The following is a 24,583-nucleotide window of genomic DNA, read 5'->3' on the forward strand; positions in this document are numbered from 1 at the left end:
TAGCAAGATTGCAGTGTAACCCCAGCCTTGGGCCTCATTCACATGCCCATGATTCACGAACGTGTGCTGTCAATGCTCTCCACGGACAGCACGCGTACCCATTCATTTCAGCGTGTCTATTCACACATCCGTTTTTTATCACCGTCCGTTGTTTTCCCCTATTTTTGCCCATTCTAGTCTATGGGTCAGTGAAAAACAAAATCCCAACACAGACACCATCCGTGTTTCGCAGACCATTTTTAGGAAATGCTCTGAAAATAAATTTTCAGATGTGCAGTGTCCGTGCAGAGACCAAAAAACGGACGCACAAACCAAACGCAGATTCTTCACTAAAATCTTTACGGACTAATCACTGACCGTCTTATCGCAGATTTAATCACGGACAGAGAAGTGTGAATAAGGCCTTAGTAAAAAAAAATATATATATGAATTCGCAGACATGCCACACCTGTTTGGGCTGGCAAAGATGTAAATGACTTGCAAGCAAAAATCCGGCAAGTCTGGATTTTTTGTGAATGTCGTGTAGCAACACAACCAACGCTCGTCATTAATTGCGATGTAGCAATGCAGTCTTATAATATTCATGTCACGCAGCCAAAGCTCTCATGTAGCCCTGAAACATAAAATTGAATTGGAAGTTCCTGGACTGTAAGGGCTCATGCACGCGAACGTTTTTTGCGTTCAATATACTGGCCGTTTTTTTAGTTCAGTATGCGTTAGGGTACTTTCACACTAGCGTTTTTCTTTTCCGGTATTGAGTTCCATCACAGGGGCTCAATACCGGGAAAAAAAACGGATCAGTTTTATCCTAATGCATTCTGAATGGAGAGCAATCCGTTCCGGATGCATCAGTTCAGTTCCTGTTACGTTTTTTGACCGGAAAAACAACCGCAACATGCTGCAGTTTTATCTCCAGCCAAAAATACTGAACACTTGCCGGAATGCCGGATGCGGCATTAATTTACATTGAAGTGTATTAGTGCCGGATATGGCGTTAAGTGTTCCGGCAAAACGGATCCGGCTTTCCACACCTTTAAAAATGCTAAAAAATGAATACCTGATCCGTTTTTCCGGATGACACTGGAGAGACGGATCTGGTATTTCAATGCATTTATCAGACGGATCCGCATCTGGGTTATTCTGACGAATGCCATCCGTTTGCGTCCGGATTGCGTCCGAACTGCCTGCCGGAATCCTCTGCCGCAAGAGTGAAAGTACCCTTACTTATACTGAACCATTCATTTCAGTGGGTCAGCAAAAAAAAAACGGAAGTGTCTCTGTGTGCATTCCATTTCTGTATTTCCGTTTTTCCGTTTCGTTCAAAGATAGAACATGTCCTGTTATTGCCCGTAAAACACGTTCCGTGGCTCTATTCAAGTCAATGGGTCCGCAAAAAAACTAAACACATACGGAATGCACTCCGTATGTCTTCCTTATCCGTTCCGTTTTTGCGGAACCATCTACTGGAAATTTTATGCCTAGCCCAATTTTTTCTAGGTAAGTACTGTAGACTGTATATGCCATACGGAAAAACGGAACAGAAAAACGGAACGGTACCGGAAACACTACTGAAACAAAAAACAGAAAAACTGATCCATTAAAGACGGCCCGCAAAACACTGAAAAAGCCCTACAGTCGTGTGCATGAGCCCTAATGCAAAACACATCCAGGGCCCCGGGGCCACATGCCATCTATTCTACTATGACATCACCAACAAGAACGTGGTTAAATTTACAATGTCCAATTTATATTTTATTTTTTTCTAATAAAATAAGCACAAATGGAGTCAATTGGATGAAGTTGTGTGAATGCCCCCTTACTCTAAGGAACACTATGTTTTCATAAAAATCTAAAATATTTCTAAATTGTTTTTGTTTTGTTGCTTATTAAATACATTGTGCAACATTTGCTTACAGGCAGCAGAACCTGCAGGGATCTGAGAGTTATTTTGTAATTTGGCTTCACCTAGTGGTCATGTTGAGTATGGCCTATCAGCTAAGGATGCTGCACTGTGTGAGTACACAAATTATGAATAGCAAATCTATTTATTAAGCAATTTGGACTGTTTTAGACGAACAAAAGACCTGCATAAAAAGATGGTCTTAGATGGCCCCAATGACTCCACCAGTAGAATAGTGAGTGCAGCTCTGGAGTATAATACAAGATGTAACCCAGGATCAGTGCAGGATAAGTAATGTATATACACAGTGACTGCACCAGCAGAATAGTGAGTGCAGCTCTGGGGTATAATACAGGATGTAACTCAGGATCAGTACAGGATAAGTAATGTAATGTATGTACACAGTGACTGCACCAGCAAAATAGTGAGTGCAGCTCTGGAGTATAATACAAGATGTAACTCAGGATCAGTACAGGATAAGTAATGTAATGTATGTACACAGTGACTGCACCAGCAGAATAGTGAGTGCAGCTCTGGAGTATAATACAGGATGTAACTCAGGATCAGTACAGGATAAGTAATGTATTTGCACAGTGACCACCAGCAGAATAGTGAGTGCAGCTCTGGAGTATAATACAGGATGTAACTGAGGATCAGTACAGGATAAGTAATGTATGTACACAATGACTCCACCAGCAGAATAGTGAGTGCAGCTCTGGAGTATAATACAGGATGTAACTCAGGATCAGTACAGGATAAGTAATGTAATGTACACAGTGACTGCACCAGCAGAATAGTGAGTGCAGCTCTGGAGTATAATACAGGATGTAACTCAGGATCAGTACAGGATAAGTAATGTAATGTACACAGTGACTGCACCAGCAGAATAGTGAGTGCAGCTCTGGAGTATAACACAGGATGTAACTCAGGATCAGTACAGGATAAGTAATGTATGTACACAGTGACTGCACCAGCAGAATAGTGAGTGCAGCTCTGGAGTATAATACAGGATGTAACTCAGGATCAGTACAGGATAAGTAATGTATGTACACAGTGACTGCACCAGCAGAATAGTGAGTGCAGCTCTGGAGTATAATACAGGATGTAACTCAGGATCAGTACAGGATAAGTAATGTATGTACACAGTGACTGCACCAGCAGAATAGTGAGTGCAGCTCTGGAGTATAATACTGGAGGAAATATGGCACATTCTGAAATATTCCTTGATGTTTTCTTATCTTTATAGTACATTTCGAGAAACCTGAATGAAAAATCTTCCCGGTTACATAGTAAATAAATTTGTAGAGGGTTTATCTACATATCACATTATAACTAAGCAGATTTGGGAGACATGAGCTTTCAGAATAAATTCCATGTTCATAAGCATTGGGACTATGGAGATGGATAGGAGGGAGTGAGGATGATTGGGGTTGTGGCCTCCAGGGACAAGATTCACAGAGGTTTAGTTAACCATTAACCCACTGCAGCAGTTTAGGCCTCAGGGACCGACCTGGCGTGAGGCGGCCGTCATTCCTGCAGCAGATTCCTCCATGAGGATCAGTTATGGAATATCTCAGGGTCTTCAGGGCGCTGGTTACCCTGGTACTACTATTTACTACACAGATCTACAGCCAGAAGATTCTCTCTGACCGTAAGAAATGCGGAGACCCCCATTGCCAAAGTAAGTGCACCCCCTAACAAGCAATGTTAAGTTGCCCATAGATAAAGGAGCAAGGATGAGATAGGATGAAAGTTCTGGTATGTATCCATCGTCATGACCTCCACCTATAACTGACATACATTCATGAATTTTGGGAACATTTTGACCCCCTGAGAGGTGTGCATGGGTCACACATCCCCAAAGACGCTCTACAGGTGCTTTACTGTTTCTTGTATCTTATATTACATTTTATGTTGCATATATAAGTGCGCCCTATATGCAGTTTGTGGTTGGGATTGAAAGCAGGCAGCGCGTTACGAAACTGAGGGGGGCAAAGGTCGTCCAGTCTGTTTATGGCTACAGATAATGAAAGCAGGGGAAGAGTAAACTGAAGCCTGGATTAATTAGCTGCAGCTTAAAGGGGATGTCCACTTTATACAGCCACCTTCTATACGTCCTGTACAGTGGTTTGGATGAAGGATGGAAGCAGAGAATTTATACTTGTTACAGCTGGGAGGTTGTTACAATTGTTTTCAGTCCTTACAACCCCAAAAAAAACCTCAAATCAGCTCTTTCCACGAACGCATGTGAACCAAAGGCTTTTACCCATCCTAATCATCTCCCACCTGGACTACTGCAACATCATTCTCTTTGGTCTCCAATATTCTTTTGGGGTCTTTAATATTAATGACCTATCCTCACGCTAGGTCATCAATATCAGATCGGCAGGGGGTCCGATGCCCGGCTGATCAGCTGTTTGAGAAGGTCATGGTGCTCCTGTGCGTGCCGCAGCCTCCTTGCAACTTTCCAAGCACAGCGCCATCTGTTGTATAGTGGCTCTGCTTGGTACTGCAGCTCCCCCCCCTATTCGCTTCAATAGGGCTGAGCCTAGGCCATGTGACCAATGAACGTGATGTCACTGGCCTGGTCAGTGACAACCTCTTCAAACAGTTGATCTGCAGGGGTGCCGACAGTCAGACCACCACTGATCAGATACTGATGACTTATCCTGATATAGGTCATCAATATCAGAATCTCAGAATACCCCTTTAAGGCTCCTCATCTCAGGCTGGGAGATGACCTTCTGTTCCTCATTGATGGTCTAAGTTGCTTGTAGTTTAGCATTACTATTTGGATCAAATACTTGGCTTATTATTTCAATAATAAGTCGCGGCTCTGAAATAATAAGTCAGGGCTCAGGGATAATAAATTGGGGCACGGGGATAATAAGTCAGAGCTCAGGGATAATAAATTGGGGCACTGGGATAATAAGTCAGAGCTCAGGGATAATAAGTTGGGGCACTGGGATAATAAGTCAGAGCTCAGGGATAATAAGTTGGGGCACTGGGATAATAAGTCAGAGCTCAGGGATAATAAGTTGGGGCACTGGGATAATAAGTCAGAGCTCAGGGATAATAAGTTGGGGCACTGGGATAATAAGTCAGAGCTCAGGGATAATAAGTTGGGGCACTGGGATAATAAGTCAGAGCTCAGGGATAATAAGTTGGGGCACTGGGATAATAAGTCAGAGCTCAGGGATAATAAGTTGGGGCACTGGGATAATAAGTCAGAGCTCAGGGATAATAAGTTGGGGCACGGGGATAATAAGTCAGAGCTCAGGGATAATAAGTTGGGGCACTGGGATAATAAGTCAGAGCTCAGGGATAATAAGTTGGGGCACTGGGATAATAAGTCAGAGCTCAGGGATAATAAGTTGGGGCACTGGGATAATAAGTCAGAGCTCAGGGATAATAAGTTGGGGCACTGGGATAATAAGTCAGAGCTCAGGGATAATAAGTTGGGGCACTGGGATAATAAGTCAGGGCACTGAAATGATGAGTTGAGACTCTGGGATAAAAAGTTGGGGCTCTGGAATAATAAGTCAGGGCTCTGGGATAATAAGGCTAGGTCTACACGACGACATTTGTCACGCCACATTTTGTTGCACCAATGTCGCGCGACAATTTTTATAATGGCAGTCTATGGTGTCGCACTGCAACATGCAACATGTTGCGACTGCGACGCAACAGTCGCAGAAAATCCATTCGAGATGGATTTTTCTGCGACTGTTGCGGCACAGTCGCAGCATGTCGCATGTTGCAGTGCGACACCATAGACTGCCATTCTAAAAATTGACACGCGACATTGGTGCAACAAAATGTTGCACGACAAATGTTGCGCCCTATCTGTCGCGCGACAAATGTTGTCGTGAAGACCTAGCCTAAGTCAGGGCTCTGGGATAATAAGGTAGGGATCTGAGATAATAAGTCGGGGCTTTGGGATAATAAGTCGGGGCTTTGAGATAATAAGTCAGGGCACTGAAATGAAAGAGTTGGGACTCTGAGATAATAAGTCAGGGCTCTGGGATAATAAGTCAGGGCTCTGAGATAAGTCAGGGTTCTGGGATAATAAGTTGGTGCTCTGGGATAATAAGTCAGAGCTCTGGAATAATAAGTCGGGGTTCTGAGATAATTAGTTGGTGGTCTGGGATAATAAGTCAGGCTTTGACATAATAAGTCAGGGCTCTGAGATAATAAGTCGGGGCTCTGAAATGATGAGTTGATTCTGAGATGATACGTCAGGGTTCTAAGATAATAAGTCAAGGATCTGAGATAATAAGTTGGGGCTTTGACAAAAAAAAGTAGGGACTGAGATAGTAAGTTGGGGCTCTGAAATGCTGAGTTTATTCTGAGACAATACTTCATGGCTCTGAGATAATAAGTCGGGTCTCTGAGATAATAAGTCGGGGCTCTGGGATAATAAGTTGGTGCTCTCGGATAATAAGTTGGGGCTTTGAGATAAGTCAAGGCTCTGAAATGATGAGTTGAAACTCTGGGATAAAAAGTCGAGGCTCTGGGAAAAGAAGTCGGGGCTCTGGAATAAGAAGTCGGGGCTCTGGAATAAGAAGTCGGGGCTCTGGGATAATAAGTCGGGGCTCTGGGATAATAAGTCGGGGCTCTGAGATAATAAGTCAGGGCTCTGAGATAATAAGTCGGGGCTCTGGAATAAGAAGTCTGGGCTCTGGGATAATAAGTCGGGGCTCTGAGATAATAAGTCAGGGCTCTGAGATAATAAGTCGGGGCTCTGGAATAAGAAGTCTGGGCTCTGGGATAATAAGTCAGGGCTCTGAGATAATAAGTCCGGGCTCCGGGATAAGTCGGGGTTCTGAGATAATAAGTTGGTGCTCTGGGATAATAAGTCAAGGCTCAGGGATAATAAGTCGGGCTTTGAGATAATAAGTCGGGGCACTGAAATGATGAGTTGATTCTGAGACGATACGTCAGGGTTCTAAGATAATAAGTCAAGGATCTGAGATAATAAGTTGGGGCTTTGACATAAAAAGTAGGGACTCTGAGGTAGTAAGTTGGGGCTCTGACATAATATGTTGGGGCTCTGAAATGATGAGTTTATTCTGAGACAATACTTCAGGGCTCAGAGATAATAAATTGGGGCTCTGAGATAAGTCGGGGCTCTGAGATAAGTGGGGGCTCTGAGACAATCCGTCAGGGCGCTTCTGTTACAGTGTATCACATGATTATCCTTTCTCTTTAAGGTCTTATGCTGCGGGTTTCGGCGAAAGAAGATTACTCCGGCCCCGACTGCAGATTCTTAACCTTTAAGACAGGAGATGAAATTAATGTCTATTATAAACTGACTGGAAGGAGAGAAGACTTGTGGCAAGGAAGTGTAAGTTACCCAGCGTGGACCCCCCCACCCGGGCACGGCTGGCTGATTTCTGGCCAGTACATTATCCTTATGGCCATGATTAGAAGGTGTATGAGAAAGGTCCTTTGGGCTTCTCTGCTTATGTCCCTATGATAACACTTCCTGCCCCTGTGCTCTGGCAGTACACCATTATCATAGAAAGAATTGGCATCATAGCCACCAATCAGAATATAGCTGGTGTTATGTCGAGAAGCATCGGGACTGGTTATGACGATACCCAGGGTTCCTATGATAACACTGAGCCGTTCCAGTGCAGGAGGTGTTGTCATGGGTAGAAAAGTTACATTTGGGGCAAATTAATTGCCCAATGAACTTTTTACGTAATCTTCAAGACCTCTGCTTGCTGTCCTTTAATAGGAACAATCATCGCTGGGTATCCTCTCATTTCCTGTGGCTCTCCAGCTGGAACTACAAGTTCCAGCATGCTGGCGGGCCACAGGTGGCTTGTGGTTATATTGTATCACGTTCCATATTTTTCAGAAAGGAAAAGCGTACGGCTTCTTTCCCAAGGATGCAGTCACCATTGAGGAGGTTTATCTAAGTGAGGAGATGGAGGTCCCCGCACAGGTAACAAAGTATATATGTCAGCTATGATCAGTGACTCCAGCTTAGTTGCACACACTCCTGGTTCAGGCTGCTACATATTATCTTTACACTGTTTTACACTGCAGCTCTGCTCCATTAAGTAACATGTATGATCAGTAGGTCTGCCTGAGCATTGTCTGTTGATGTCTGAGGTAGTCTGAATTCCATCCCTGCTCTGTCTCTCCCCTGTGCTTTTCACTGCAGCTCTGCGCAGATATGATTACTGACTCCAGTTTAGTAGCATTGTTGTCCCTCCCTTGTGCTTTACACTGCAGCTCTGCTCCATTTGAGGACAGTTATGATCAGTGACTGCAGTTTGACTGCATTGTCTATTGGAGTCTGAAATGCACCTCCATTGTCTTCAGAGGGTCAGACAATTGCTGATCCTCCATGCTTTACACTGCAGCATAATGCATGGGCTTATATCACCCAGCCCTCAAGAGACAGCTCGCTGTAAAACTTCCACCCTAATAGGACTGGTTTGGTGCTGCTGTGTGTTCAGTGTATGGTTCTATACTGTAGGCACTGTATATGGCGGCATTATTTAGGCACGGCACTGCTAGTCTTTATAACTGAGGGTGAAAAATACTATGAATGAAACACTTCTTATTTTCTCTCCCAGGAAATAGATTTTGTGTGTCTGCACGGCGGAGAATATTCTTTTGAGAATGAGGATAGTGTCCTAGGTGACATCAGAGAAGACCCTGAAGACCACAGTGTCCAGGGAGGTAAGAGGACGGGAGGTGAGGGGTCAGTCCTAATGTAAAGACGTGTTAACCCCTTCCTGATGCAGAGATTTTCCACCATTTGCTTCCTTCCTTTCCAGCAGCCATAACTTTTTCATTTTCTGTTTTTTTTTTTTGAAACTTTTTTTTCACATTGAGTTTTTGCCCCCCTAGGGGGGTTGAACATGTAATTGTTTGATTGCTTATCCCATAGACTGCAATGATTTACCTATTGCAGTGTATGGGAGAATCACCATGTTATTTACCTGCCACAGGCAGGGCTTGATAGGAAGTTTGCTTTGACAGAGCTCAGAGCCTTTAGAAGGCTTGAGCGTGCCATAAGAACTGAATGGCTCCCGCAATCTAGCTGTTCGGACCCTAGGAGCGCCGCCGACTGTTCAGGAGCCGCGTTAACAATCGACTACGCCATCTTAGGGGTTAAAAGTCCATGATCTGAATTATTGCCGATCATGGACACTGCCACTAGCAGGGACCTGGTGGCTATGGTGCCCACTAAGCTGCTGAGCGGGTGACATCTTTAAAGACCTGGTAGCCAGTTTACATGTATGCTCGATGTCAGGAAGGTTTAAAGCGGTTGTCTACATTTAGGACAAAAGATTATTTTTCTAAGACAGCGCCACTCTAGCCTATGGGCCATGACAGGCATTGCGACTTCACCCCATTCACTTCAAAAGGGATAAACTGTAATACCAGACAAAGCCTATGGACAAGAGTGGCACTATTTCTGGGAATCCATAGATATCTTAATATTAAATTTTGTCCAGGATTTAAAAAAAAAAAACATGGATCTTGTCTTCCAAAAAAAAGGCCCCACACTTGTCCACAGGTGATGGATGGTATTGCAGCTCTGCCCCGTTCACGTCGGTGGAGCTGAGCTGCAATATCAGGCACGACCCTTGGAAAAGTGTGGAGCTGTTTAAGCAATTTCCTAATACACTAAAGTGGGTTTGTCATGGTCAGATCCTAAATAAATACAATGTATAATATCAGAAACTCAGCTACATTGCTTCATTCTATAGGTGGACATCCTCCTGAAGGGCAACCAGATGCCATCACCCAGGTGGCACCAGAGCCAGAAGCTCCACAGAAAGAGTCATGGGTTCCTTCTGGCATTGCAGGGTGGTTTGGCATGGGAAAATCGAATGAAAATAAAGATGCAGAAACTGATGCCAAAAACATAGACTTAGAAACAAACTTGGAAACTGAACCTCAGGAACCACCAGAGGAAGCTCCTCCAGAAAAGTCCGGCTGGCTTGGTGGCCGAATCCAAACGTTCCTGCCATTTGGAGGACAAAGAGATGAAACACAAAGCAAGGATAATGAGGATTATGGAGAAAATGCTTCCACCTCAACCCAACAGACCGAGCAAGAGCAAAGTAATACAAATATGGAGAGGGAAGACTCAAAGCCAAAGTGGTTTAATTTCAGAATTAGGGAAGTTTTCGGTTTTGGGGCTAAAAGTGAGAAGAAAGAAGAACTAAACTTGAATGTGGATGAAGCAGACAATGAGATGATATCGGAGAGTCAAGAAGAAGCAGTGGAGAGTAATCTGATGCCAGATCAGTCAGAGATCTCAAGACCTGACCAAACGGACAAGACAAAGGACAACATTGAAGAAGAAGACACAACTCCACCCAATGCACAAAAGAAAGGTGGGTCTGATGAGTCTGAGGCATACTGAGCGGGCTTGTGTATGTATTGTGTGTATCCGAATGTTCTCCTCTGTGTGAATTATGTGTTGCATTTGTTCTTACATTTCATTATGTTACTCTATGACTATGTTATGTGGTGGCATTTGTCCTGGGGTAAAGGGGTGACCTGGGTGTATTTAGTGCAGGACCTACTGTACATAGCCCTGATTATGAGCACTTATCAACCATTCTGCAGGAGGTTTTTATCATCAGCAGAGAACGTTCTCCGGGAACCTTTCGGTGACAACATGGAACATTTTGATGCATAAGCGTTGGTGTTTTCCAGGAGGAACTAGAGACTGATATACAGGGTTAATGCCAAAATGTTGGTTGGACCTCTGCCTGAGTCTGAGTTCTGTGTGCAGGACAGACAGATTTCAACAGTGATATAGGTTCAGAGTCAAATTTAAAAAGAACTGGTAGAGACGGCCAAGAAAGGGAGGAGTACTATCACTAGGGCTTGTGGAAGCATTGACATTCCCTGGCCATAGCAGTAACAGCTGCCCTGTCGGGAATAGGAGAGACAAAAATAAAATGTCTGTGTGATCCCGGGAATATGAAATAAGCAGCAGTCCCAATCACGTCGGAGTAAGTCCCTTCTCCAATAAAATCACCAGAAAGTACATACATATGGGTCCGTGCTATACTTGAATGAAGAATATTTCACAAACAGAAGGTCTTCCCGGAGATAATTCAACTTCACAGATGCATCCCCGGTGCACGATCTCGATATCAACCAGCAATGCAATTTCCTTTAAAAGGAACAGATCATAGTGCACAACCCGAATATTTTTTTAAAAGGTATAATTTATTGTACTAACAAATAAAACACTTGAGTATAGCATGTAGTTCTATACTCAAGTGTTTTATTTGTGAGTGCAATAAATTAGACCTTTCAAAAAAAAATTGGGGTACAGCCTAATATGTTGATATGATGGAGGAGGAGAAAAGGAAAATTGAACCATATACCCTTGTTTGTGGTGGAAGGGGTGCATGGGAATACAGTGTATTCAATGCACCATAAAAGCCACATGTAAAGTGCCTTTATGTTCAGCCGCTTTCCTCTGGTGGAGTCGAGAAGTCAGGGGCAATCCAGGCCTTGGTCAATTTTATAAGAGTCAACTGGTCAGTATTTTCAGTTGACAGGCGGATGCGCTTATCAGTTATTATGAGGGTGCTGGCGGGGTGTCATGAAACTGGCCCAGGCTTTGGAGAGTGTTGCCCTGCCTCTGTCGGAACTGCTGTGTTTTCCCCTCGTCTCCCCTCCTCTGTTGGCCAAGGAACTACGGACTATGCCGCCAGCGTTGTCAGCTGGAAATATTTGGAGCAATTTTTCCACAAGGACCTTCTGGTATTGCACCGTTTTGCTCGTCCTCTCCACCACAGGGATGAGAGATGAGAAGTTCTCTTTGTAGCGGGGGTCGAGAAGAGAGAACACCCAGTAATCCGTGTTATCTAAAATGCGTACAGCGCAAGGGTCACTGCAAAGGCAGCCTAACATAAAGTCAGCCATGTGTGCCAGAGTCCCAACAGACAAGACTTCGCTGTCCTCATCAGGAGGATGACTCTAAATCTCCTTATCCTCTTCGGCCCATCCACACTGAACAAATGGAATAAACCTGCTGTGGGTACTACCCTCTGTAGCAGAGCCAACTGTCTCCTCCTCCTCTTCCTCATCATCCAATTCGCTCTGAGAAGACGAGCGGAGGGTGGTCTGGCTATCACCCTGTGTACCGTCTTCCCCCATTTCCACCTCTTCCACATGCAAAGCGTCCACCTTCATTGTGAGCAGCGAGCGTTTCAGTAGACACAGTAGCGGGATGGTGACGCTGATAGCGTTATCGCCGCTCACTATCTGTGTCGATTCCTCTAAGTTGCATAAAACCTCACAGAGGTCAGACATCAATGCCCACTCATCGCTTGTGAAGAGCGGAAGCTGACTGGAAAGGCGACGACCATGTTGCAGCTGGTATTCCACTACTGCCCTCTGCGGCTCACAACGCCTGGCCAACATGTGGAACGTTGAGTTCCAGCGCATGCTCACGTCGCACAACCAGGTGCGGACTGACCATTTGGGCACTTGGGCATGGACCGAGGGCCCGCGGCCACTAGGGGGCCGCCCCGCCCCCGTGAGAGGCTCCTGCAGGGCAGTCCGCGGGGCAGCTGCCCCTCCAAGTCCTACTGTATGTACTACTCACTCATGACGCGACGAGTCACTATTAAAGTAGCGCAGGCGCAGCAGGCAGGCCTGGCTGGACTGCAGCGTAAGCGTATCGTCACTCACTTCGTCACGCGCCTGCTTCATAAGTGGGAGGAGCAGGCGTGTGACGCAGTGAGTGACGAAATTACGCTGCCGGCCGGCCGACCTGCTATTGCTTCGCAAGTTTGTAGCGCCATTACGCCAACGCTAGTAGCACTGTGTGAGAGTGAGTACTAGAGTAATACTTAGTAAAAATAAATTAAATCATTCAAAATCAAAACGGACATGTCATCAGCCGATATATGAGGCTTGTGTCCTTGTGATTATATCTGTGCATTGAAGCAGTAACTGTTATGTTAATACTAACTAGGGTAATACATATCCACCTGTGCCATCTCCTGTCCGGGGCATGGTCAGAGTTCATGTATTGTCACACTCACCAGGGTATAGTCACAATACATGAGCGCTGAGCCGCTGACCATGCCCCCGGACAGGAGATGGCACAGGTGGAGAAGTATTACCCTAGTTAGTATTAACATAACAGTTACTGCTTCAATGCACAGAAGAAATCACAAGGACACAAGCCTCATATATCGGGTGACACGTTCTATAGTTAATGGCTACAGGTCAGGCTGGGGCTACAGACATTTTGTAGAGCAGCAGCGCCAGCTTTCCATCTTTGGAATAGGGCTGCAGCTGCAGTCCAGAGGAGGACATGATCTGTGTCCTTGCCGCCTTTTGTAGAAACGTACTGGCGCGTTTGAGCTCTGCTGCCCTCTTGTGGCAGTTTTGAAGAATGCAAGTTTTCTGAAAACAATGGGAGAATTGTAGTAGTCAGTTAAAGAGGACCTTTCATGGGCCCGGACTTTGTTAACTATTTAGCAGGACATGTAGAGCGGCACCCAGGGATGTCCCTGCACTTACTATTATATCTGGGCGCTGCTCCGTTTGCCCGATGTGGCCTCCGTTACCGTCTGCCGCGCTGTATGCTAATTAGTACTATCTTCGCACAAGGGAGGAGACGTCAGCTTCTGTCCCGGCGTTCCTTGTGCTCTGGCAGCAGGCACAGTTTTAGCCTCTGCGTGCCCTATCAGGAGCACGGCCACTTCCCCGTCCCTTACTGCTCGCCTTGCGCTTATTAAATGGTATATATGCTTCAAAGTATGTCACACGTACAGTAGCGCAGGTTTTGTAAGTGTATGCGCAAATAAATTAGACTGAATGTCACAGATATTTCGGATGTACACACGTTATACAGGAGGTGTAGCACAGGTAATGTAACTGTCCGCAGCGGACACCGTCTACAGAAAAAGTACACTGGATGTCACAGATATTTTTAGGCTGCACACACGTTACATAGGAGATATAGCGCAGATAATGTCGCTGTCTGCAGCGGCCAAACAATTGCATGCAATTTAGCGCAGGTTGCGCTAATAATATATATTGCTGCCAGATACAACAATAGTCCTTAAAACGACTTTTGGGTTCTAATACCAACCCTGCCTAACAAAAAAATAAAATTCAATTCCCTACACTATCTGTCCCTTCTACAGCACAGCTCTCCCTGACTAAGACTGTCCGAACCACGTGTCATCGGGAGCTTTATAACACCTGATGACGCGTTCCGGCCAGCCAATCACTGTAATGCCATCAGCCAACATGGCTACGTGAGTGTCAGTACTTACCTGCAGCCAACAAATGTGCGGGAGGAGACTCGAGCATCGCGCTTGAGCACACGCGGTATTCGGCCAAACACCTCGATGTGCTGAGCATCGTGATGCTCAAGCCGAACTGGTGTTCGGCCAAGCATGCTCGACCAACACCATCGGCGACGTTCCTGTCAAGAATCCATCTTCCTCTGCACCCTCACATAACAAAACAATGAGTAGAATATCTGAAAAAGAAAATATGAAATTTGAATAACGACTTAAATAAACATCTCAATACATTGTCACAGGGGAGTGAACTAAATGGACTTGGTTCTATTGTAGATGCCCAAGCTAAGGATGAATTCAACATTCTTAAAGACAAACATCAATCAGAAGGTCCTCATGAAGATGCATTGACCAAGATGGACAGTTCTTTTCAAGACAAAAGAGGTGACTATGAAGAGGAACATAGGCTTGAAGAAGAAGATCATTCTACAAAGACCTTAGTGTCTACTCAAGCTGATGATTACCAAGAACAGGTAGCTACGAACATCAATGAGTATTCTGATACATTGTCACAAGGGACTGACCTAAATAGACTCGGACATGAAGTGAATTCTGGTGTAGATGAGCATTCCAAGGATGACGTTCAAATGCTTATGGAGGGGAATCTACTAAAGCCTCTTGAAGAGGCATTGACAACAGAAAAGGACAAGGCAATACAAGAGGAAGACTATGGTGAGAAACTGAGATATCAAGAAGCAGAGCATCATACACAAACTAGTCAAGCAGAAGACCCCAGAGAACATATAGAGAAGACGATTCCTGAATATTCTGAGACATTGTCACAGGAGATTGTAGATTGGGTTAAGCATGGTTCTGTTATCACAGATGATCATGATAAGACTGAAGTCATAAATTCTGAAGATTTATATCAGTCAAAGATTACTCAAGAAAATAAACGGACAATGGAAGAAAGAAGTAAAGTGACCTTCAAGAGACTAGAAGAAACCTTCAACCCAATTAGAACTCAAGAACAAGATGAAGACCCAAATCTTGAAGACAATATCTATTTGGCTTCCCATCATCTCATAGACAAACCAGAATCAACGGAGTCAACCAGAATCAACCAAAAGACAAAAGATGATACAGAAGAAAAAACAGGTGAAGAACTTAAAATAGAGACCAAGGGGTCAATAGAAAGGAAAGACAAACCTGTGTGCACCACAAGTATGGATCATGACTTCCTAAGTACTGCACACATTGGATCAAGATGTGATGGACACCATAGATTTACAGTCCGCTTTACCTACGGAGCTGATAAGACCACAATGGGTGGGATGGAAACAGAGGGACCAGACACTAGGCTGGAAACAGACTCTCAATGTGTCATTTTGGGGTCTGCAGACACCAGCAATAGACCCACAAGTCCCAAGCTCAGGAGTCAAGAGGAGGACAGTAAGTCAAGTGAAGGTGATACTGACAAAAGGGGAAGTTTTACAAGGAGGAAAAGATAAACATTCATATCTGCCAACATATGGGCGTATGGGATGTATCTTCCCATATCTCTGAAGATGTGCTATTTAGGGGTCTAGGAGAGCAGGACAAGCACCCCTTGTGGGATCTGTAATGGTGACAGTCATACTGAAGGTTTTGTATTTTAGGGGCATGTGCTATTGAGGAAGGACAGGACAGCGTGGATAGGGAATTTTTCCATATGTGTGTAGTTGTGCATCATACCAATTCTCTGTCCTCAGTGCAGTAAAATATACCTCATGTACAGAGACATCCACCTACAGAGCCCCCATACATTGCTTCCCACAGAAACCACAGAGTTCTCATAGATGGCCACCTACAGAAACCCTTATATACTGTGCCACCACAGAACCCCATAAATTGTCACCTATGGAAACTCTTATACAGTGCCACCACAGAGCCCTATAAAGTGCCACCTATAGAAACCCTTATACAGTGCCACCAGAGCCCTATAAAGTGCCACCTATAGAAACCCTTATACAGTGCCACCAGAACCCTATAAAGTGCCACCTATAGAAACCCTTATACAGTGCCACCAGAGCCCTATAAAGTGCCACCTATAGAAACCCTTATACAGTGCCACCAGAGCCCTATAAAGTGCCACCTATAGAAACCCTTATACACAGTGCCATCACAGAGACCCCCATATAGTACCACCCACAGAAACCCTTATACAGTGCCAACCAAAGAGCCTCCAACTTTCAAAGAGAGTAAAAAGAGACCACTCCTGCAATTTTTTCATGGTAAGCCATGCCCTAACCCTGCCCAGTCCTTCTCCACCCCCCCCCCCAATACATCCCTCTGTGCTCCCACTCAGTAACAGTACCGTCCTTCGTGTAATACACAGCAATAGCGCACCCACATAGTGCCCTCTTTGTGTGGCACACAGTGATGATGCACCCTTTGCGTCCCTTAGGTTAATTAGTGTCTCCTTCACAATAGTTATACCTACTTAGTGCCCTCATACAGTAAGGATGCCCCCACCAAACAGAAGCGATGGTGATGTCCTTTTAGTGCCTCTCTACAAATTAAGGGTGACCCCCTCACAGTGGTGATGCTCTCTTATTGCCCCCCGCACAGTAAGAATACCCTCTAAGTGCTCCCTCACATTTGTGATGCCCCCTTAGGGTCCCTCACTCAGAAATAGTGCCCCTAGTGATGTCTCCTTAGTTTTATTAAAATACTAATAGTAATACCACCTTAGCAGAACACAAGCTGGAACCCCCCCACGGATGACGTCAAAGGGTCAGTGATGGAGCTGCAGTAGGAAAGCGGGACACCAGACAAAATCCAGGACTGGTCCTTTTGACTTTGAGATAGTTGGGTGTCATTGAGTGGCAACCATAGAAATGCCGTGCACCGACCCTCAGAGACATGCTCCTGGCCAACTGTGCTCCTCCACCAGAGCAACCACATACAAATCCAGGCTCAAGTGAAGCCCTCAGAGATGGGCAATGATTAATTCAGGATCGTAGCTTTCAATATAGGGGTGACTTTCACCCTGTGACCCCCTCTCCCCAATCTCCTCCCTCCACCAGTCTGTGTAATAAGGTTTTGTAGTCATATCTGCAGATCATAAAATCTGATAAAACCGTTTATTTTGCTTTCTAGATGAATTTTCTTCATGTTCTGATGCCGAGGAGGCGGCCGGGACCTCATGTATGAAACCTCCACACCAGCCCTGGAAGCGACCACAGGGGGCAGAGGAGACCCCTGGGCCAATACAATCCGATCCGGGGGTCCTGGCTTTCACAGGTGAGTTATATTATGTTAGCACCCAGCTTTCCCGGACCCCTGAATGGCAAATCTTTCTAGTGATACCATGATAGGGGCAGTACTGTAGACTTTCTGCTCAGGGATCTGGGAATGCTGGATGAAGGATTTAGGGTGTCAGCCATATTGGTTATTACCTAGAAGCCGATATTAATGCATTTTACAGAGCATCTGTCAGCAGTTTTGTACCTATGACACTGGCTGACCTGTTACACGTGCACTTGGCCGCTGAAGGCATCTGTGTTGGTCCCATGTTCATATGTGCCCGCATTGCTGAGAAAAATGATGTTTTAATATATGCAAATTAGCCTCTAGATGCAACGGGGGTGTCGCCATTGCTCCAAGAGGCTCTGCTCTCTCTGCACTTTGATTGACTTTAGGAGAAGTCAGAGCCAGGTGTGATGACGTTTACACCGCCTGGTCCTGTCAATCAAAGTGCAGAGGGCGCGGCAATTGCAGAGAGAGCAAAGCCTGTAGGTGTAACGGCAACGCCCTCGTTGCTCCCAGAGGCTCATTTGCATATCATAAACCATAATATTTCTCAGCAATGCGGGCACATAGGGACATGGGACCAACACAGATGCCTTCAGCTGCCAAGCGCACATGTAACAGGTCAGCCAGTGTCATAGGGACAAAACTGCTGACAGATGCACCTGGGGCTGTTTGAATGTAGGGGGCGCTGCAGACAAATAGATACAATGTAATGACAGAGCTCAATGTGACACAATGTATCATGTTTTTATCACACAGCGATGCTGAGGAAGATATATTCCGGATACAATGATGTCCACACCCACCATCTTATGCCCGTCTGGTCCTTGGTGACAAGTAAAATTGGCAAGGTACGCCACCTAACTTGCATGGCGGAATTAACATTAAAGGGGTTGTCTCTTCACAGATAATGGGGGCATATCGCCAGGATTGTCTTAAAGGTGCACCTACAGGCACCTATATTGGGAACAGAGCGCCCTCCAACACTTTCAGGGCCCTCACCTATAAGACAATGGGGGCATATCCTAGCGATATGACCCCATCGTCTGAGATGAGACAACCTCTAAAAGCATAGCCTTCTTTCCAGTTGCATCTATTGCTCTCTGTTATCAGCCATTGAAGACGTTGACTGTAGTGTTCTTCAGTGGACCCCTCCCTTAGGTACCTCCAGAGACATTTGCTTCCGTACAAGATGTAGCAGAGCTGACTACTGAGCCAGGAGGTTTACCTTTGCATACCTCCCAACTTGCTGGACGTTCAAAGAGGGACACTTAGGCCTCATGCACACGACCGTTGTGTGCATCCGTGTCCGTTGTTCCGTTTTCCGTGATTTTCTGCGGACCCATTGATTTTCAATAGGTCCGTTGAAAACTCGGAAAATGCACCGTTTGTCATCCGCGTCCGTGATCCGTGTTTCCTGTCCGTCAAAAAAATAGGACCTGTCCCATTTTTTTGGACGGACAACGGTTCGCGGACCCATTCAAGTCAATGGGTCCGTGAAAAAAACAGAGGCACACAAGATTGTCAGCCGCGTCCGTGATCCGTGTCCGTTTTTTTCCTATCATTTTCAAGGCAAGCTTGACTTAGATTTTTTTTTTCACTTTTCTGGTCTGGTGATCCTCCAAAAATCAAGGAAGACACATGGAAGAAAAAAACGGACACGGATCACGGAACAACGGAACCCCGTTTTGCGGACCGTGAAAAAATACTGTCGTGTGCATGAGGCCTTAGGCTGGGTTCACACGGGCGTCACATTTTGGCTCAGTATGCGTCCCGAGTGCATTGCGGCAAACCCGCGCAAGTAGGTACCCAATTGCAGTCAGATTTAACTGCGATTGCGTTCCGTTTTTCAGGGTGCGATGCGTTTTGCACGCACGTTATAAAAAACTGAATGTGGTACCCAGACCCGAACTTCTTCATTGAAGTTCAGGTTTGGGTTCGGTGTTGTGTAGATGTAATTATTTTCCCTTATAACATGGTTTAATACAGAATGCTTAGTAGAAGGTCAATTGAGGGTTAAAAAATAAATAAAAAACTTAACTCACCTCCTCCAATTGATCTCGTAGCTGGCGGTCTCCTGTTCTTTCTTCAGGGCCTGTCAAAGGACCTGTGGTGACATCACTGTGCTCATCACATGGTCCATCACCACGGTGATGGACCATGTGATGTGACATCACCACAGGTCCTTTAGCCGGCAGCTCACGATTAAAGAAGAGATCGGCAACTACGCGATCAAAAAGAGGAGGTGAGTGAGTTATATATATTTTTTTAACCCTCAATTGACCTTGTACTAAGCATTCTGTATTCAGAATGCTATTATTTTCCCTTATAACCATATTATAAGGGAAAATAATACAGTGAATAGACTGTCACCTAGCAACCATGCATATAAATCGCACTGCATCCGCACTTACTTGCGATTTTCACGCAGCCCCATTCACTTCGTGATAAACGCACAGTATAGAGCATGCTGCGATTTTCACGCAACGCACAAGTGATGCGTGAAAATCACCGCTCATCTGCACAGCCCCATAGAAGTGAATGGGTCCGGATTCAGTGCGGGTGCAATGTGTTCACCTCCCGCATTGCACCCGCGCGGAAATCTCGACCCGTGTGAACCCAGCCTTATGGTTCACTACGTGAAACATACATTTTTCCTGCATATTTATACACGTCAATAGTTTTCTGTTATAAAATAGCGCAAAAATGATCGGAAAATAGAAATTTCCAAAATTCTAATTGCATCAAATAATGAAATGATATACGAGGCGGGCTCCAATATACAGAGAGGAACCGGACAAACACTTTGTGGGTCAATATAGTAAATGCAGTAATGAAAATCTATACCTCAGATCAAAAAGAGGGACACTTGGGGGGGTCTTCCTTTGGGGTCCGTGAGCAGGGGAGCCCTTCTATGTTGTCCATGTGTCTATAAAGGAGCCTATACAGTGAGGCTGTTGTCCTGCTCCTTCACTACCTGTGAGAGTCTTCTCAGTAGTTGTCTCCATTTTATTCATGAAACAGGAAGGTCAGGATGAGCAGACTATAGATCTCTTCTGGAGTGATCCAATTCAGCTCTGCTACATCTGCGCTCTAGGTAAATAAAACATGAAAAGTAACAGGTGGCTGTTAGCCGCGGACAGGGGCAGATAAGGGTCTGTGCTGTTTGTCATTAAACCGCCTGCGTCACCCCCGGCATTGCACAAGGCAGGATCACCTTACAGCAAGCAGCAGTGACCCTGCCGCCCTCTGTGCAGGTAGCATGTCCGCTGGGCCTTGTGACGCCCCCTGGAACCTTTAATTCTATAGTATTCGGATGGAGCCTCCAGTCGCAGCAGTGGGGGAGGAGGAGGTAGGTGCAGCAGCTTATAATCAATTTTTACGGACATTTGCCAATGGAAGTGCGAGGCAGCAGATGTTACGGGGCCAGAAGTTCCTGCAGTGCCCAGTGCCGGGTTACTAGAGCTCCTTTCAGATTATTGTGGGGAAGGGGGGGGCTATTATTTTATTTTTTTAATAAAGGCAGACCCCTTTCTCGTATACGCTATTCCGGACCCGGTTGTCACGTATGCACGCTGCCGCTTCAATCCAAGTCTATGGGACTGACGGAGGTAGCTGAATGTGCTACAGACTAAGGGCACTTTCACACTTGCGTTAAAGTTTTCCGGCGCTGAGTTCCGTCCTCGGGGCTCAATATGGGAAAAAAAACTGATCTGTTTTATCCTAGTTAGCCGCGCTTGCGCGCTGGGCCGTAATATTTCCCTACTGAGGCTCTCCTGCGCAGATCGTCAAAACTCAGGAACGCCTCCTCACGTCATTAGCAGTGCGACGGGAAGTCAGGAGGTAGGGAAATCTCACGAGGTAGGGTCGTATAACACTACACCGGCAAAACAGATCCGGCTGCGCAGACCTTTAAAAATCAGTTTTTCCAGATAAAAAATAGCCGTAAAAAACGAACAAAAAAACATTCTTCCCTCATCCATTTGCTCACGATGGGCCGGCCGCTGCCACCTTGATTGAAGATTTCACGCCAGATTTTCAATCAAGATGGCGGCAGCTGGCCCGTTGCGAGCAAATGGATGAGGGAAGTGTGATTTAATGAATTTTTTATTTTTTATTTTACACCCGATTATTGCTATCAGATGCCGCGATCATGTAGGAACGCGACATCTGAGGGATACAATGTTATTTGTCACAATGCAAATTTTTTGGGGTAAAATTCGGCGGAGCAGCCGAATCGTATTTATGAATACTTGGCTCATCACTAGTTACAATGTATCAGTGGGGAGCCCAGGCTGGTATCTGTACGGGTTACAGCTGATCAGATGGATATGGCGCTGTATATATATATATATCCTATCAATACGTAGAAGACGTCTATAGGTATAGGATCGTTTGTGACGCTTTGCTTGTATATCAGGAAACTGCCTACATAGCAATTCCTGAATAGTCTCACGAAGGCAGGAATAGACATTGTGACCCCCTAGAAATGCTACATTCCCCAGAGACCTCTCTATGTCAGGGGTTATAACTACAGCACCTGAGATCTCAGCTTCCTGGACTAGCATGGGGGGGGCAGGGGTGCACTACCAATGAGGGCAGGTGAGACGATCGCCTCAGGCAAGAGAGGGACATGGGCTGAAGGAAAGGGGTTAGGTTAAAGGGAACCTGTCACTGGGATTTTGTGTATAGAGCTGAGGACATGGGTTGCTAGATGGCCGCTAGCACATCCGCAATACCCAGTCCCCATAGCTCTGTGTGCTTTTATTGTGTAAAAAAACCGATTTGATACATATGAAAATTAACCTGAGATGAGTCCTGTACGTGAGAGGAGTCAGGGATAGGACTCATCTCAGGTTACTTTGCATATGTATCAAATCAGGTTTTTTACACAATAAAAGCACACAGAGCTATGGGGACTGGGTATTGCGGATGTGCTAGTGGCCATCTAGCAGCCCATGTCCTCAGCTCTATACACAAAATCCCGGTGACAGGTTCCCTTTAAGAAATTAGCATGGTGGAGGGGGCGCTGTTTCAGTTTTCGCCTGGGGCAGCAGCAGAAAGGCTAGGTGCACCCCTGATGGTGGTGGTGTGGGGTAATGTTCTGGTGCAGTAGGGTCGGGGTTTGGGTTTAATGATTAATGCCTCGCTTGCCTGAGGGAGAGGAAAGCGCTTTTGTCTGGCGGAGGCCGCGCTCGCTGTTATCAGGCAGGAGGAGAGGTGGCCGGATTAGGACAAGGATGTGGGAAGATAAGAAAGGTGAGGGGGACGTAAGATGAAGAATAGAAGCCTAGTTATAGTGAACTGGGCAAAAGTAACAGGCAGGCGTGGAAACATGCTGCAAAATGAGAAGGATTTCACATACAGAAGCGTTAAAAGTTTATTTTCTATTACTTAGGCCTCACGCACACGACCGTAGTTCTGGTCCGCATCCGAGCCGCATCCGTTGCTCCGTTCCGTGGTCCGCAAAAAATAAAATATAACTCGTCCTAATCTTGTCCGTTTTGCGGACAACAATAGGCAGTTATATAACAATGGCTGTCCGTGCCATTCCGCAAATTGCGGAACGCACACGAACGCCATCCCTGTTTTGCGGATCCGCAATTTGCGGACCGCAAAACACACAACGGTCGTGTGCATGAGGCCCTAACAGAATGCAAAGTGAAGGAAGAAAAGAGAAATAAATCTAAATCCAATCCAAGCATCGGTTCTTCTAGGGAGACTTTCACACAGGTTTGGAAGGACTTCGGCAGGGAGGTTGTTACCATCTTGGAGGACGAAGCACAGATCTTCTGAGGATGTAGGCTTGATCAGACCCTTCTGTCTCTTCATGTAGTCCCAGGCAGACTGGATGATCTGGAGAACAGGGTTCTCTCATCACTTCCAGGACTCCTTCTTCTTCACGCTCTAGAAAGTTCTTAAAGGGGTTGTCTCATCGGAGACAATGGGGGCATATCACTAGGATATGCCCCCATTGTCTGATAGATGCGGGTCCCACCTCTGGGACCCACATCTATATCGGGGAAAAAAACCTGCAAGGAGGTGGCTGGAGGACTTCAGGTCCGACCACCACCAAGCCGGCTCCCCATACAAGTGAATGGCCACAGCTCCCATTCACTTCTATGGGATTTTCGGAGGCCCCATAGAAATGAACAGAGGGCGGCTGCGCACTTTGCCACCGTTTAAGGGCTGCGGTGAGACAAGCCCTTTAATGACATTGGCTGGATGTTTGGAGTCGTTGTCCTGATGCAGAATAAATTTGGAGCCGATCAGACGCCTCCCTGATGGTTTGTCCATAGGCCCTGTATGCATTAAGCAAGAGAAGGACCCTGAGGATACTGCAGGGTTTAGCAGCTGTTTTGGAACTACAACTCCCAGCAGGCTCCATTCACTTCTATGGGAGTTCCGAGAACAACCAAGCAAGTGTGCATGCTGGGAGTGGTAGTTTCACTGCAGCTGGAGTGTCCAACGTTGCTGTTGTGCGGCTAACCCAGACAGCAGCGCTCAATGTCAAGCAGCAGCTGAGAAAGCAAGTGCATTTCATAAACTGTGTAAGCAGTGGCGTACACACAATCCATGGGGCCCCTTCCCCCCGGGCCCCTGTGTCCCTACCCGCCCTCAAACCACACCCACATACAGCCCCACTTATAAATCGTGCCCGTACCTCTTACATCCAGTGACGTCTCCTTCGATGTAGATGTTCTCTGTCCTCGTCTTCTCCTTTCAGACCAGACCACCATTTTTACGCCGCTTTTAATCTCTGCAGTTTGACAACAAAAAAATATCTTAGTTTACTACTTTTCCATCATCCTACCATCTTCTGGACAAAACATCCTACTACCCCAATACTGTGCCCTGTGGTCCCCAATAGTGCCCCCAATAATGTGCCAGTAACAAATGCCTCTCCCCCCATGTGCCAGTATCGAGTGCCAACCCCCCATGTGCCAGTATCAAGTGCCAACCCCCCGTGTGCCAGTATCAAGTGCCAAAACCCCCGTGTGCCAGTATCAAGTGCCAAACCCCCCATGTGCCAGTATCAAGTGCCAAACCCCCCATGTGCCAGTATCAAGTGCCAAACCCCCCATGTGCCAGTATCAAGTGCCAAACCCCCCATGTGCCAGTATCA

At 45.9% G+C, this 24,583-nt stretch overlaps 1 protein-coding gene across 1 annotated transcript in view; it reads left to right on the top strand.

The window, feature by feature from the left end:
* The first annotated feature begins 3,405 nt into the window (after positions 1 to 3,405).
* Positions 3,406 to 24,583, top strand: part of LOC122921942 (melanoma inhibitory activity protein 2-like) — a 45,104-nt gene continuing 23,926 nt past the window's right edge. Inside the window, 8 exon segments of the mRNA XM_044272278.1 lie at positions 3,406 to 3,581; positions 7,114 to 7,247; positions 7,767 to 7,853; positions 8,494 to 8,599; positions 9,637 to 10,269; positions 14,500 to 15,321; positions 17,305 to 17,448; positions 18,217 to 18,308. Of these exon segments, the coding sequence (XP_044128213.1) occupies positions 3,464 to 3,581; positions 7,114 to 7,247; positions 7,767 to 7,853; positions 8,494 to 8,599; positions 9,637 to 10,269; positions 14,500 to 15,321; positions 17,305 to 17,448; positions 18,217 to 18,308 (2,136 nt within the window). The 5' untranslated portion in view covers positions 3,406 to 3,463.

The sequence above is a fragment of the Bufo gargarizans genome, chromosome 11, assembly GCF_014858855.1.
Source record: "Bufo gargarizans isolate SCDJY-AF-19 chromosome 11, ASM1485885v1, whole genome shotgun sequence".
In the NCBI taxonomy this organism is placed as follows: domain Eukaryota; kingdom Metazoa; phylum Chordata; class Amphibia; order Anura; family Bufonidae; genus Bufo; species Bufo gargarizans.